This window comes from Rhinoderma darwinii, chromosome 2 (assembly GCF_050947455.1).
Source record: "Rhinoderma darwinii isolate aRhiDar2 chromosome 2, aRhiDar2.hap1, whole genome shotgun sequence".
Classification (NCBI taxonomy): domain Eukaryota; kingdom Metazoa; phylum Chordata; class Amphibia; order Anura; family Rhinodermatidae; genus Rhinoderma; species Rhinoderma darwinii.
The window spans coordinates 101,587,761-101,601,729 of record NC_134688.1 but is presented as its reverse complement, the minus strand read 5'-3'; the positions used below and the strand labels follow the sequence as shown (position 1 = coordinate 101,601,729).

Sequence of the window (13,969 nt, the reverse complement as noted above, 5' to 3'; positions counted from 1 at the left end):
TAATAAGCCACACAGATGAGTGTATAAAAAAATGGCCACTGATCTGCGAGTACGAATATACATTTCCCTGCGAATGTGGCATATTATTTAGTATTTACCAACAAGCTGTTTAGTGTATTTTACTATATTATACTTTGATAGAAAGTAGTGAAGTTCATACAGTTCTTACATAAATGATATATTAAGAGAATGTTTAACAAGCTGTTTTTTTCACCCATTGTGCTAACAGGCAATGCTACAGACATCAATGATAACCGGTGAGTCACGGGAATACAAGTTTGTTGTAGGAGTTAGTATTCTTAGGCTGGATTCACACGAGCATGTTAACATAAAACGAACATAAAACGGCCGCAAGTCCCGGACCGAACACACTGCAGGGAGCCGGGCTCCTAGCATCACAGTTATGTATGACGCTAGGAGTCCCTGCCTCTCCGTGGAACTACTGTCCCGTACTGTAATCATGATTACAGTACGGGACAGTTGTCCTGCAGTGAGGCAGGGACTCCTAGCGTCGTACATAACTATGATGCTAAGAGCCCGGCTCCCTGCAGTGTGTTCGGTCCGGGACTTGCGGCCGAAATACGTTCCATCCTTTACGGACCGAACATGCTCGTGTGAATCCAGCCTTACTATATTGCATGAGTGGTATTTGCTGGATGTGGGTGTAACTGGGCTCGAGGCTGATGCACTGATGTGGACAGAGTTCATTAACAATAGTTTAGACACAGACCACGTACTAACTATTTATTAGCTATTACTTATATAGCACCGACATCCTACTACCTCGAACATAATTACATCAGTCCATGTGCCCAGAGGGGCTCACAGTCTAATTTTCCTATTTCTCACACACGGGCCAATTTTACCAAGCCTCCTAACCTACAATAAGGCCATGTTCACACGGCATATTTTCAGACGTATTTCAGAGTGTAAAACACTATTTTTAGCCTACTTTAAATACGCTTGTAACCAACTTCCAATTAATTTAAATAGAAAATACATTGTGTAAAACAGGCGTATTGTTACGCAGCTCATTTATTAAACACCTCGTAAAAATATGCTTCATAAACAAGAAATGACGTCACTTCTTGAAGCATTTTACAAGATGACTTTTCCTATTGGCTTTGAAATTCCGCTTCAAAATACGCTTGCAAAAATAAAAAAAAAATGCTTAAAAAATCAGGCTTATTTTTGGACGTTTTTCGGGGCGTAAATGGCTGACAAATGGGCGAAAATTTGGAATCGGAACGCCTCCAAACATCTGCCTATTGATTTTAATGCGAAAACCGGCGTTCTGTTCCAGCAAGCCATTTTTTTACGCGGCCATTTTGAAAAAGGGCTGCGTAAAAAAACGGACGCAAAAAAGAAGTCATTTCTTGAGCCATTTTTGGAGCCGTTTTTCATTGACTTCATAGAAAAACAGCTCCAAAAACGACCGCAAAAAAAACTGCGAAAAACGCGAATTGCTAAAAAAAACGGATGAAAATTAGGAGCTGTTTTCTCTTGAAGTCAAACTCTTATTTTTCAGCCTGTAAAAGCTGAAAATCCGTGTAACCTATGGCCTCATGTTTCTGAACTGAGGGAGGAAACTGGGGTATCTGCAGGAAACCAATGCAGGTGTGTCCCTGGTGGAGTATATACCATGGCCCAGTGCTGACTACTGAGCCACCGTGCCACCCACATGGCTTACGTGTTCTCCCCTCATCCACATTTCAATGTATGGAGTATAAGTTTAGAAAATAAAGTGCCTGATTGTTGGCCACTAGTCTTTGAATGTGACCGGCCTAATACTGTTTAATGGGTATTTATTTTCCATTGTATCTTTCTGCAGAAGTGACTTGCCATGCGGCTGTGAGGCTGATGACCAGTCCCAGTTATTTCCCCTTCACCAGGAGACTGCAGCCAGCTAATACCAGGGTTCACTAGATATGTCTTTTCACCGGCACTTCCAGGTAAGGCAACAAAAGGGAGGTTTGCTGACCACTAACATTTTGTGAGATTAAAAGGGTATTCCCATCTTACACATCTATGGCATGTCCACAGAATACGCTATAAATGCCTGATAGGTGAGGGTCCCAGAGGTGGAACCCAAACCTATCAAAAGAACAGGGAGTCCCGTGACTTTTCGTATTGAAACGAATGGAGAGGTGACTGCGTTGCGCACAGCTCCCCATCAACATTTTTGGAAGTTTTCGATCACGCATTAAAAACGGCATCAAAAACAGCAATTAATACTGCACAAACTTTTTACCGCAAACTACCATAGTTGTGCGACGCGGTAATTGAACGCGCGGTATTTAGAGGTTAAACATGTTAAACAAATGTGTTCCATCTGTAAACACTGCATCTGCATCACAAAACTGCAGCAATTCAGGGTAAAGCTTGTGCGGTTTTAAACACGTGTTTTTATGTTTGTTTTTACTGCGCGGTCCAAAATAATTAAAGTAAATGTACCCTTATGGAAAGAGCTGAGCACTGCTTGCTGAGCTGTTTCAGCAATTTCCATAGACTTCTCCATTGATTTCAGTTGCGATCACTTTAAAGAGACTCTGTCACCACATTATAAGTGCCATGTCCCCTATATAAGGAGATTGGCGCTGTAATGTAGGTCACAGCAGTGCTTTTTATTTAGAAATCAATCTATTTTTACCACTTTATGAACGATTTTTAGCTTTATGCTAATTACTTTCTTAATGCCCAAGTGGGTGTGTTTTTACTTTAGACCAAGTGGGCGTTGTACAGAGGAGTGTATGACACTGACCAATCAGTGACCAATCAGCGTCATACACTTCTCTCCATTCATTTACACTGCACTAGCGATCTAGCTATATCGCTATGTGTAGACACATAAACACACTATAACATTACTGCAGTGTCCTGATAATGAATATGCATTACCTCCAGCCAGGATGTGATGTGTATTCAGAATCCTGACACGTCTGAATCTTTTCTGTGAGATTTCCAGCAAGGCAAACGTAATCTCGTGAGATTACGATGTAAACGAGATTACGTTTGCCTTGCTGGTAATCTCACAGAAAAGATTCAGACGTGTCAGGATTCTGAATACACATTACGTCCTGGCTGGAGGTAATGTTTATTCATTATCAGGACACTGCAGTAATGCTAGTGTTTGTGTATGTAGCCGCACATAACGATATAGCTATATCGCTAGTGCAGTGTAAATGAATGGAGAGAAGTGTATGACACTGATTGGTCAGCGTCATACTTCCTCTGTACAACGCCCACTTGGTCTAAAGTAAAAACACGCCCGCTTGGGCATTAAGAAAGTAATTAGCATAAAGCTAAAAATCGCTCATAAAGTGGTAAAAATAGATAGTTTTTTAAAATAAAAAGCACTGCTGTCACCTACATTATAGAGCTAATGTGGTGACAGAGTCTCTTTAAATTGGCTAACAGGGTTACGCGGCCCACCTTCTCCCGATAGGTGATGTCCCAAAGGTGGGATCTACACCTATCAAGCATTTATCGTATATCCTGTAGATATACCATAAAGTGTAAGATGGGAGTACTCCAAGTATACATTTAAATGGCCAACTTTAGGGCTCTTTGAACAAGAAGCATAAAAATGTCATATAGAATCCTTTTTTGGTGCCATCAGATTTTTTGGACACCCCTTGGTTTCCCCCGGTAATGTAGCATCGTTCTCTTACCTCTAACACACTAATCTATTGATCTCTCTACTTTGTCTTCCTTCTTTTCCACTTCCAGTCTCCAAAGGAACTGAAGCTTATTCCCAGCATGCTGCAAGTTAGCTTCCTGTGGCCTCTGCTGCCAAACATTATCTTCCCCGTATGACTCTAACTCAATGTCTTTCCACCGTGCTTTGTTAATGTACTGTATACTAACAGCTGCTAATGTTTATTCTATACCTTTGCAATGCACTCAATTATGTACCCACTTGTGTTTTAATCTCAGTCCTCTAGGAGAAACTAATGTAAACCTGTCAAATCACCCACTCTGTCATTTTCCTGGGGTTAGTAATGTATCCAAAGGAATGGAATAAAATGTGACAATTAAAATTATGTATAGTTGTCTTTTCAGTGCTATGGCCTTGACAATATGCTGGATGAGAAACATGGGTAAAGAGAAATTTTCATTAAAAACTAAATTTTATATCTGAGTAGGGACTACGTGAATGACTGTTTGCAAACCTTCTGCGTTCAGACCCTGGTATGTATCAAGAGTGCTCGGAAGCTGATGCAAATAATGACCTCAGGGCAATAAGTTCTAGCAACAAAATGGTCAACTATGGAGTACAAAACAAGAATAAAACATTTAAGATACAAAAAGTAATGTAGAAGGAAAAAAAACATCAATCACTGTCCGTAATATAAGATAAGAAATGAAACGTTCCCTTTTAGTGAGCATGATTTATTGTAATGTTCTGTCTCTTGTTTTTGTTCGTGTCTTGATTTTACAGATATTATTTATTGTTTTATTTTTTATTTATAGAGTAATGAGGGAAATTTACAATAAAAATAATTCAACTCTTTATTTTGTTTTTCAACTTTTATTTTTGAAAACAACGAATTTGCTAATAAAAATTATTGTAACATTTTGTGAGAAACAGTACATGGATCTGATGTTCCAGCCAGAGGGAAGATAAGGAATGGAAATGAGTGCCAGTCTGCCAGTGATTCATATAAAGAAACTGCCTTCACCCACTCAATAGTAAACAGTATTCAGCTGAAGACTGTACATTGTTCTGAATGAGTTGTATTTGTAGATTTGGCATAGAAAATGCAGTCCGTTTTCCACCATGAAGATGGTGCGTTCACAGATTGTGGACCATTCCTTTAAGTAGGTTCATTAAAATGCTGTTGATTGTTCATTAGCAACAAGACTACGAACTGCTATTTGTCAGTTTTCACTGTTATTTAACATTTTCATCACCAAGGGTGTAAGGGTATGTGCACACACACTAATTACGTCCGTAATTGACGGACGTATTTCGGCCGCAAGTACCGGACCGAACACAGTGCAGGGAGCCGGGCTCCTAGCATCATAGTTATGTACGATGCTAGGAGTCCCTGCCTCTCTGCAGGACAACTGTCCCGTACTGTAATCATGTTTTCAGTACAGGACAGTAGTTCCACGGAGAGGCAGGGACTCCTAGCGTCGTACATAACTATGATGCTAGGAGCCCGGCTCCCTGCACTGTGTTCGGTCCGGGACTTGCGGCCGAAATACGTCCGTCAATTACGGACGTAATTAGTGTGTGTGCACATACCCTAATAGTTACATGAAGTCAGTAGAGGGGATAAACTCAATCAAAACAACATCATTTTTCTGTACTATTAGTTCAGACGTTTCAGAATTCTGCAGACACTGTCCGCATAAATGCCGCACATAATCCGCGTTGCAGATTCCTTTGCGCCTTTGCCTAAAATGTGCAGTAAATTGCTGCGGATTAATCATTGCGGATTCAGGTGAAGAGTACATCCTGCTCTATTTTAAAACATTCCATCTCAGTCTGGCTATAGACCTCGAAACACATAGGTCCAGCCAGAATGATGAAATATCCTGTTGGCTAAAGCAATCCGCAACGCAACACACATAACATCTGCGGATTTCATTGCGTAATTTTGCAACTCCATTGAAGTAAATGGAGAAATTCCGCCACAAGTACGCATCAAGTCCGCATCAGCCAGTGTATGCTGCGGACACCAAATTCTGCACCGCAGCCTATGGTCCGCAACGTCTGCACGAAGATAACTAAATAAGGTGTGGAAACCAATGGACAGACTGTCCGCAGCGGAATTCCACAGCAATTCCGCCACGTGTGAACATGCCCTTAATTGTGTTCCTTGGCCAGAAATCTAGCCTGGTAGGAAAATTAGAGGAAATCATGTTGACAATTGATACTTAAACACCAGATGAGATGGATATGTCATTGACTGTTAGCATGCTGCCGGTAGAGAAGAGAAATCCACTAGAATTTCCTATACAGTAGAGCAATGGTCTCCAACCTCTTACGCCTACCAAGGCATGCTTTGAGTTGTAGTTTGTCAACAGCTGAAGGGCCACCGGTTGCAGGCCACTGTAAGGCCCTGTTCACACCGAGTTATTTGGAGCAGATTTTGACGTGGAAACCGCGTCATAAACAGCACCAAAAACTTCAGAAATCGCTCCCCATTGATTTCAATGGGATGCAGAGGCCCTAATTTCCCAGGCGGCTTTAAGCCGCTCGCAGGGGAAAAGAGTGGCATGTCCTTTCTCACCGTGCTTCTGTCTCTGACCTCCCATTGAAATCAATGGGAGGCTGAAAAAACGCAGGCGAATAAAACGCCTACGAAAACCGCTGCAAAAAAAGCGCAGGCTGAAGGAATTCTGAGGCAGATTTTTTCTGCCTGCAAATAAACTCTGCTTGAACAGGGCCCTGTTACAACTCCCCCTAGTGGTAGACCATATGTATCTATAGTCTACTAGTAGACCTAGGTGTCTGGTGCCCACTTGATCGTTATGAACTGACAAAATGAGTGCAAATTTTATGTGATCAGTGCGTTTGTGCAAAAATATTTAAGGAAAATATTAAATTTTATTACTTTTTCACCCAATGTCCTAAAGAGTTGAAGATCAAAAAACAAAGCCTTTCACAATAAAATATAATGTAACAGTATAGCAAAAAACTTTTGCAAGTTATTGTTGACTAAATCAGAGGTGCTGATTGAAAAGGTTCCCAAAGTTTGGACCCCACCGTTCAAACATTGGTGGCCTAGAACCCCTTTAAAGGAACAATAAATCAATAGTCTAGCCTTACTTTTCAGTTAAAATATATATATTTTTTGTCTATAAGCAGCTAGGGGCTGCTGAGAGGGTGACCGTATGTTCTTTCATTGGATTAATGTTAGGAAGTCCAGAAAAAATGTCTGCCCCATGATCACTATTTTATCTTATATATCAGTTCTGAGAATTTCTACACCTCATTCCAAATTATTATGCAAATGTTATTTTTCGCTGAGTTTCCTAAATAGTCGATGCAAATGACAGTCAGTATAATCTCCAAGCCATCAACCGTTGGAGTATAATGCAAATTTTATTCAACAATTCTTCTAATGATAACAGATTGTTTTTTAGAAGTAAAAAACTCAAAATGCAGTGTTTCACATTATTATGCACAACAGAGATCAAAACATTTTAAAGGTTGTAAAGAGAAGTAAAATGGTAATTTGTTGAATCTGCAGCATCAGGAGGTCATATTTACAGAAATCAAAAGCTCTTTCAAACAAAAAAACTTAGCAGGCCAAGTTACATGTTAACATAGGACCCCTTCTTTGATATCACCTTCACAATTCTTGCATCCATTGAATTTGTGAGTATTTGGACAGTTTCTGCTTGAATATCTTTACAGGATGTCAGAATAGCCTCCCAGAGCTTCTGTTTTGATGTGAACTGCCTCCCACCCTCATAGATATTTTGCTTGAGGATGCTCCAAAGGTTCTCAATAGGGTTGAGGTCAGGGGAACCCTTTGGGCCACACCATGAGTTTCTCTCCTTTTATGCCCATAGCAGCCAATGACACAGAGGTATTCTTTGCAGCAAGAGATGGTGCATTGTCCTGCATGAAGATAATTTTGCTACGGAACGCACGGTTCTTCTTTTTGTACCACAGAAGGAAGTGGTCAGTCATAAACTCTACGTACTTTGCAGAGGTCATTTTCACACAGTCAGGGACCCTAAACGGGCCTACCAGCTCTCCCCATGATTCCAGCCCAAAACATGACTCCGCCACCTCCTTGCTGACGTCGCAGCCTTGTTTGGACATGGTGGCCATTCACCAACCATCCACTACTCCATCCATCCGGACCATCCATGGTTGCACGGCACTCAGTAAATAACACGGTTTGAAAATTAGTCTTCATGTATTTCTGAGCCCACTGCAACCGTTTCTGCTTGTGAGCATTGTTTAAGGGTGGCCGAATAATAGCTTTATGCACACTTGCAAACCTCTGGAGGATCCTACACCTTGAGGTTCGCGGGACTCCAGAGGCACCAGCGGCTTCAAATACCTGTTTTCTGTTTTGCAATTTTAGCAGCTGCTCTCCTAATCCTATTAATTTGTCTGGCAGAAACCTTCCTCATTATGCCTTTATCTGAACGAACCCGTCTGTGCTCTGAATCAGCCACAAATATTTTCACAGTACGATGATCACGCTTACGTTTTCTTGAAATATCCAATGTTTTCACAACTTGTCCAAAGTATTTCACGCTTTTCGGCAGCAGAGAGATCCTTTTTCTTTCCCATATTGCTTGAAACCTGTGGCCTGCTTAATAATGTGGAATGTCCTTCTTAAGTAGTTTTCCTTTGATTGGGCACACCTGGCAAACTAATTATCACAGGTGTCTGAGATTGATTACAATGATCCAAAGAGCCCTAAGACACAATACCATCCATGTATTTAATTGAAAAACTAATAATTAAATGTTTATGACACTTAAATCCAATGTGCATAATAATTTGGAACACGGTGTATTAGCATTTATGTACATATATGTGACAGCGCATATAAGAAACTCTTTTTACAAGCTGAAGTCTGTAGGATTAAGGCGGGATTCACACGACCGGGTCGGGTCCGAGCCCGAGTGCCGGCCGGTAAAATCGGCCATTCTGCCCGGCCGGTTTGCATAAAGTTATGCATCCGTGCCGGGCCGGGCAGATCCGGACAGTGACATCAGCGGCAACTCCTGAAGGGGAATCCCCATGTGTTCGGGGATTCCGCTTCAGGAGTTTCCCCTGATGTCACTGCCCAGATATGGACAGAGACATCAAGCGCTCTGTCCAGGAGCGGAATCCCCGAACACACGGGGATTCCGCTCCTTCAAGGAGCTAAAGTGCGGCTAGCACATAGCAGAGCGGGGAGATACCTCCCCGCTCTGCTATAGTGGCGTCGCTACAGTAGTAGCAGCAGCAGCTGCTGCTACTAGCGGCGCCATCGAAGGTGTCGCCGAGCCAGGGTGCTTTTAACAAGCAGGGGAAGGGAGCCAGCGCAGCGCTCCCTTCCACCTGCTGTACACCCCGGCCCTGCAACACAGTGTACAGCGATGCCATTCGTCAGAATGGCATCAACTCCTCCTCCTCACATGCACTCTGCGCTGTGAGGAGGAGGAGATAGAGCGCAAGCGCCGGGAAACCCGGCCATCACTCGGAACACATTCCGGTGATGGCCGTGTAATACCCGGCCCCATAGACTTGTATGGGAGCCGGGCGGCCGGGTGCCCGGGCAAAGATAGAGCATGTCCTATTTTTTAACGGCCGGATTTTCCGGCCGTCAAAAAATCGGTCGTGTGAATAGCCCCATTAGGGGTCTATCATTCCTAATGCAGCCGGGTGCCGGCCGATTTATGAACGGCCGGCACCCGGCCGGGAAACCCTGCCGTGTGAATGAGGCCTAAGGCTGGGTTCACACGACCACATTAACGTCCGTAATGGACGGACGTATTTCGGCCGGAAGTCCCGGACCGAACTCAGTGCAGGGAGCCGGGCTCCTAGCATCATAGTTATGTACGATGCTAGGAGTCCCTGCCTCTCCGTGGAACTACTGTCCCGTACTGAAAACATGATTACAGTATGGGACAGTTGTCCTGCAGAGAGGCAGGGACTACTAGCATCGTACATAACTATGATGCTAGGAGCCCGGCTCCCTGCACTGGGTTCGGTCCGGGACTTCCGGCCGAAATACGTCCGTCCATTACGGACGTTAATGTGGTCGTGTGAACCCAGCCTTATACTTTAGGTTTAAAGAGGCTCTGTCACCACATTATAAGTGCCCTATCTCCTACATAAGGAGATCGGCGCTATAATGTTGGTGACAGCAGTGCTTTTTATTTAATAAAAAATCTATTTTCACTACTTTATTAGCGATTTTAGATTTATGCTAATTAGTTGCTTAATGCCCAAGTGGGCGTGTTTTTACTTTAGACCAAGTGGGCGTTGTACAGAGGAGTGTATGACGCTGACCAATCAGCGTCATGCACTCCTCTCCATTCATTTAGGCAGCGCATAGGGATCCTTTTATATCGCTATGTGCTGTCTTATACTAACACATTAACAATACTGAAGTATTTAGACAGTGAATAGACATTCCACGGGATGTCTATTCACAATCTCTGCACTTCGTTACTCTGTCTGTGGTAGTTACAGCAGAGGAAGCATGATCTCGCGAGATTACGCGGTAAATGACAGGTTACAGCGAGATTACGCTGTGCTCTGCTGTAACTAACACAAAGACAGTAACAAAGTGCAGGGATTGTGAATAGACATCCCATGGAATGTCTATTCACTGTCTAAACACTTCAGTATTGTTAATGTGTTAGTATAAGACAGCACATAGCGATCTAAAAGGATCCCTATGCGCTGCCTAAATGAATGGAGAGGAGTGCATGACGCTGATTGGTCAGCGTCATACACTCCTCTGTACAACGCCCACTTGGTCTAAAGTAAAAACACGCCCACTTGGGCATTAAGCAACTAATTAGCATAAATCTAAAATCGCTAATAAAGTGCTGAAAATAGATTTTTTATTAAATAAAAAGCATTGCTGTCATCTACATTATAGTGCCCAGCTACTTATGTAGGAGATAGGGCACTTATAATGTGGTGACAGAGCCTCTTTAACATTCCTTTTTAAAGGGGTTTTCCAGGAATACTGCAGTACTAAGCACAGCTGCATGTACAGATGCGCTGACGTGGCTGGAAAAACATTGAAGGAGACGCAGCATTTGCTGGAGCATTATGGTCGGGATCTCACATAATAAATGTTAATACACAGTCAATAAGCGGCTGCAATTTTTATTAAAGAGGTAGTTCTAGGAAAACTGTTGTGGTTTATAATTTTAGTGGGGAGTAATTTAGTGGGGAGACATTGGTCAAAAGGATGTGGAGACATGACCATCACACCTATATGTGCTTGTTGGACATCCCATTCCAATAGTATGGAAGTTATTATGAAGTTGGACCCCCTTTTGTGGCTGTAACAGCGTTCCTTTTTCTGGGAAGGCTTTCAACAAAATATTGGCATGTTTCTATAGGAATATTTGCCAATTCATCCAGAAGAGCATTTGTGAGGTCAGACACTGATGTTGGATGAGAGGGCCTGGCTCGTAATCTCCGTTATAGTTTATCCCAAAGGTGTTCTATTGGGTTGAGGTCAGGACAGTGTGGGCAAGTCAAGTTCTTCCACACTACTCACCCAACCATGTCTTTATGGACCTTGCTTTGTGCACCGTCATGCTGGAATAGAAAAGGACCTTCTCCCAACTGTTCCAACAAAGTTGGAAGCATACAATTATCTAAAATATTTTTGTATGCTGAAGCATTAACATTACCCTTAACTGAAAATAAGGGTCCTAGGCCAAACCCTGAAAAGCCGCCCCAGACCATTATCCCTGCTCTACCAATATTTACAGTTGGCACAATGCAGTCATGCAGGTAACGTTTTCCTGGCATCCGCCAAACCCAGATTCGTCCAGTAGACTGTTATATAGTGAAATGTGATTCATCACTCCAGAGAACGCATTCTTACTGCTCCAGAGTCCAGGGGTGGTATACTTTATACAACTCCAGCCGACGCTTTGTATTGTGCATTTTCCACCATGGATATCTATTTTATGAAGCTCCTGATGCACACAGTTCTTGTGCTGATGTCACTTACAGAGGCAGTTTGGAACTCGGTAGTGAGAGATACAACAGATAATTTTTACGTACCTAGCGCTTCAGTGCTCAGTGGCCCCCTCTATGAGTTTGCGTGGTCTACCGCTTCGAGCTATTGCTACTACCAGATGCTTCCATTTCACAATAATGGCCCTAACAGTTGACCGGGGCACAAACAACTAGTGGCAAAGGTGACATCCAATGACTGCCACGTTTAAAGTCACTAAGCTTTTCCGTATGTCGCCTAATACTAGCAATGTTTGTCTATGGAGATTGCATGGCTGTGTGCTTGATTTTATGCACCTGTTTGCAATGTGTATAGCTAAAACAATTATATCAATAATTAGGAGGGGTGTCCACATACTTTTGGTCATATAGTTTATTAATGTGTTTTCTATGAGTCCTACTCGTCATTTAATTTGTACCAAATATTTTGATGTACAAATTAATTCATTAATCATCTTTCTTAAGGTCTATTCACACGGTGCGGTCAAATCGCTGATTACTGCTGCAATTTCTGTTAAACTGCTATGTTTTGCCACGATTTTGTGGTAATTGCGGCAATGCCGCAACGCATGAATAGACCCTTTCAGTTTCATAGTAGTTGTTTCACAATTGTCAAGCCTGCAAAACAAATATCTATTTCTCTATGTCCACACCTGTTGTGGTCTGATATATCTCCATTGTCTACGATCATTGTTCAGATGAGTTATTGAGTAGATTAAAGGATCAGTTGTCAGAGTTGTCAGAGGGATATATTCTCCCTTAGGCCAGGGCTACACCTAGACTTTTTGTGGTACTACATAATGGATTTTAACTATTGAGTGTTAGCTGCAGTCCAAGATTGCATGCAACCCAATGGACTCGTGGACTTCAGCTGTAGCTCAAGAGTTAAAATCAGTTATGTACTACTATACAAAGTCTACATGTAACCCTGGCCTTACTTTCTGCTAAAAACAAACAAAACAGGAACGGATCCCAGAAGAGTGTACAAAAGAGAACATTTCCAGACCTTTTCTATAGGGTTGTTTTCCCTTGTTGCTTATTTTGATATCAGTTCTAATTCATGGTCTTAGTAAAATGAAAGACCGCAGATCCCACAACTTTAGTGTAATAGCAGTCTTGCCACTGTATGTACAGCAATAAAATTGAAAAATATAGTGTATGGGTGCTGTCGACATCAAGGATCCAAAAGACTTAGGGTATGTTCCCGAGGGCAGGATACGCTGCGCAATTTCTGCAACTGAATTCTGTGCGGAAATTCTGTAGTATTTACAGTAGCAGCAAAGTGGATATTTTTGCAAATCCCAATCACGCTGCGGAATAAGACCGCAGAAAAGTTGTAAAGTTTAAAACTACGCAGCGTATCCGACCTAGAACCCGCAGGGAATTCCAGTCGAAAAACCACACCAAGTTGTGCACATTTTTGGGCGGAAACCAGGGGTTGAAAAAAACAACCAGCTAATACCCCTATCTGTTGTCATGGCGACGCATCCCTCTATTTTCCGTGCAGCCCGGTCTCCTGAGATGATGCTGCAGCTTGTGATTGGCTGCAGCAGTTACATGGGATGAAACATTCCAGGAGGCCGGCCTGAAAGGAGAACAGAGGAATGCATCTCTATGACGAATGCCGGGGATAAGTATTAACTTTTTTATTAATTTTAAACAAAAAAAAAGGTGTTTTTGTTCTGATTTGTGATTTTTGCAATGGAATCGCAGCGTTTCCCCCGGAAAAGTCGCAATATTAGCTATTTGTTGCGGATTTTACCTCCCCATTGAATTCAATGGGAAAAACTCGCAACAAAAGAGCAACGAACCGACAGCATAAATTGACATGCTGCAAATTTAAAATCTGCACCGCAGGTCAATTTATTAGGGTACGAACACACACAGCATAAACACTGCAGATTTTTTGCAACGGATTAATTGTGAAAAATCTGCAGTGTAATACAGTAGCAGCAGTCTTGGGGCGATTTCAACAAATCTCGTCCCCACAGTGCGGAAAAATGCAGCCGAAAAAAACGCACCTAAATTGACCTGCGGTGCGGTTTCTTCAACTGCAGCATGCCAAATAATGCTGCGGAATCGCAGCTCTTCTGTTACAGGTTTTCCCATTGAATTCAATGGGGTGCTTAAACCCGCAACAAAGTAGTGTGTGTTGCAATATTTGCGGCGAAATCACAGTAATTCTGCCACAAAAATCGTAAGTGAGAAAAACCAATAATAAAGTTACACTAAGGGCTTATTCAGACAAACGGGATATACGTCCGTGCAACGCGCGTGATTTTCATACGCGTC

General features: G+C 42.4%; 1 protein-coding gene across 8 annotated transcripts in view; it reads left to right on the top strand.

Annotated features, from left to right (window-relative positions):
- The window catches only part of KIF5A (kinesin family member 5A), a 133,987-nt gene extending 129,947 nt beyond the window's left edge, over nucleotides 1-4,040 (top strand). For all 8 annotated transcript variants that reach the window (XM_075851983.1, XM_075851982.1, XM_075851981.1 and 5 more), the window contains 3 exons: nucleotides 230-257; nucleotides 1,832-1,952; nucleotides 3,730-4,040. In XM_075851983.1, coding sequence (XP_075708098.1) covers nucleotides 230-257; nucleotides 1,832-1,910 — 107 coding nt within the window. In that variant the 3' untranslated portion in view covers nucleotides 1,911-1,952; nucleotides 3,730-4,040. The remainder of the gene's footprint in view (nucleotides 1-229; nucleotides 258-1,831; nucleotides 1,953-3,729) is intronic.
- The last annotated feature ends 9,929 nt before the right edge of the window (nucleotides 4,041-13,969 follow it).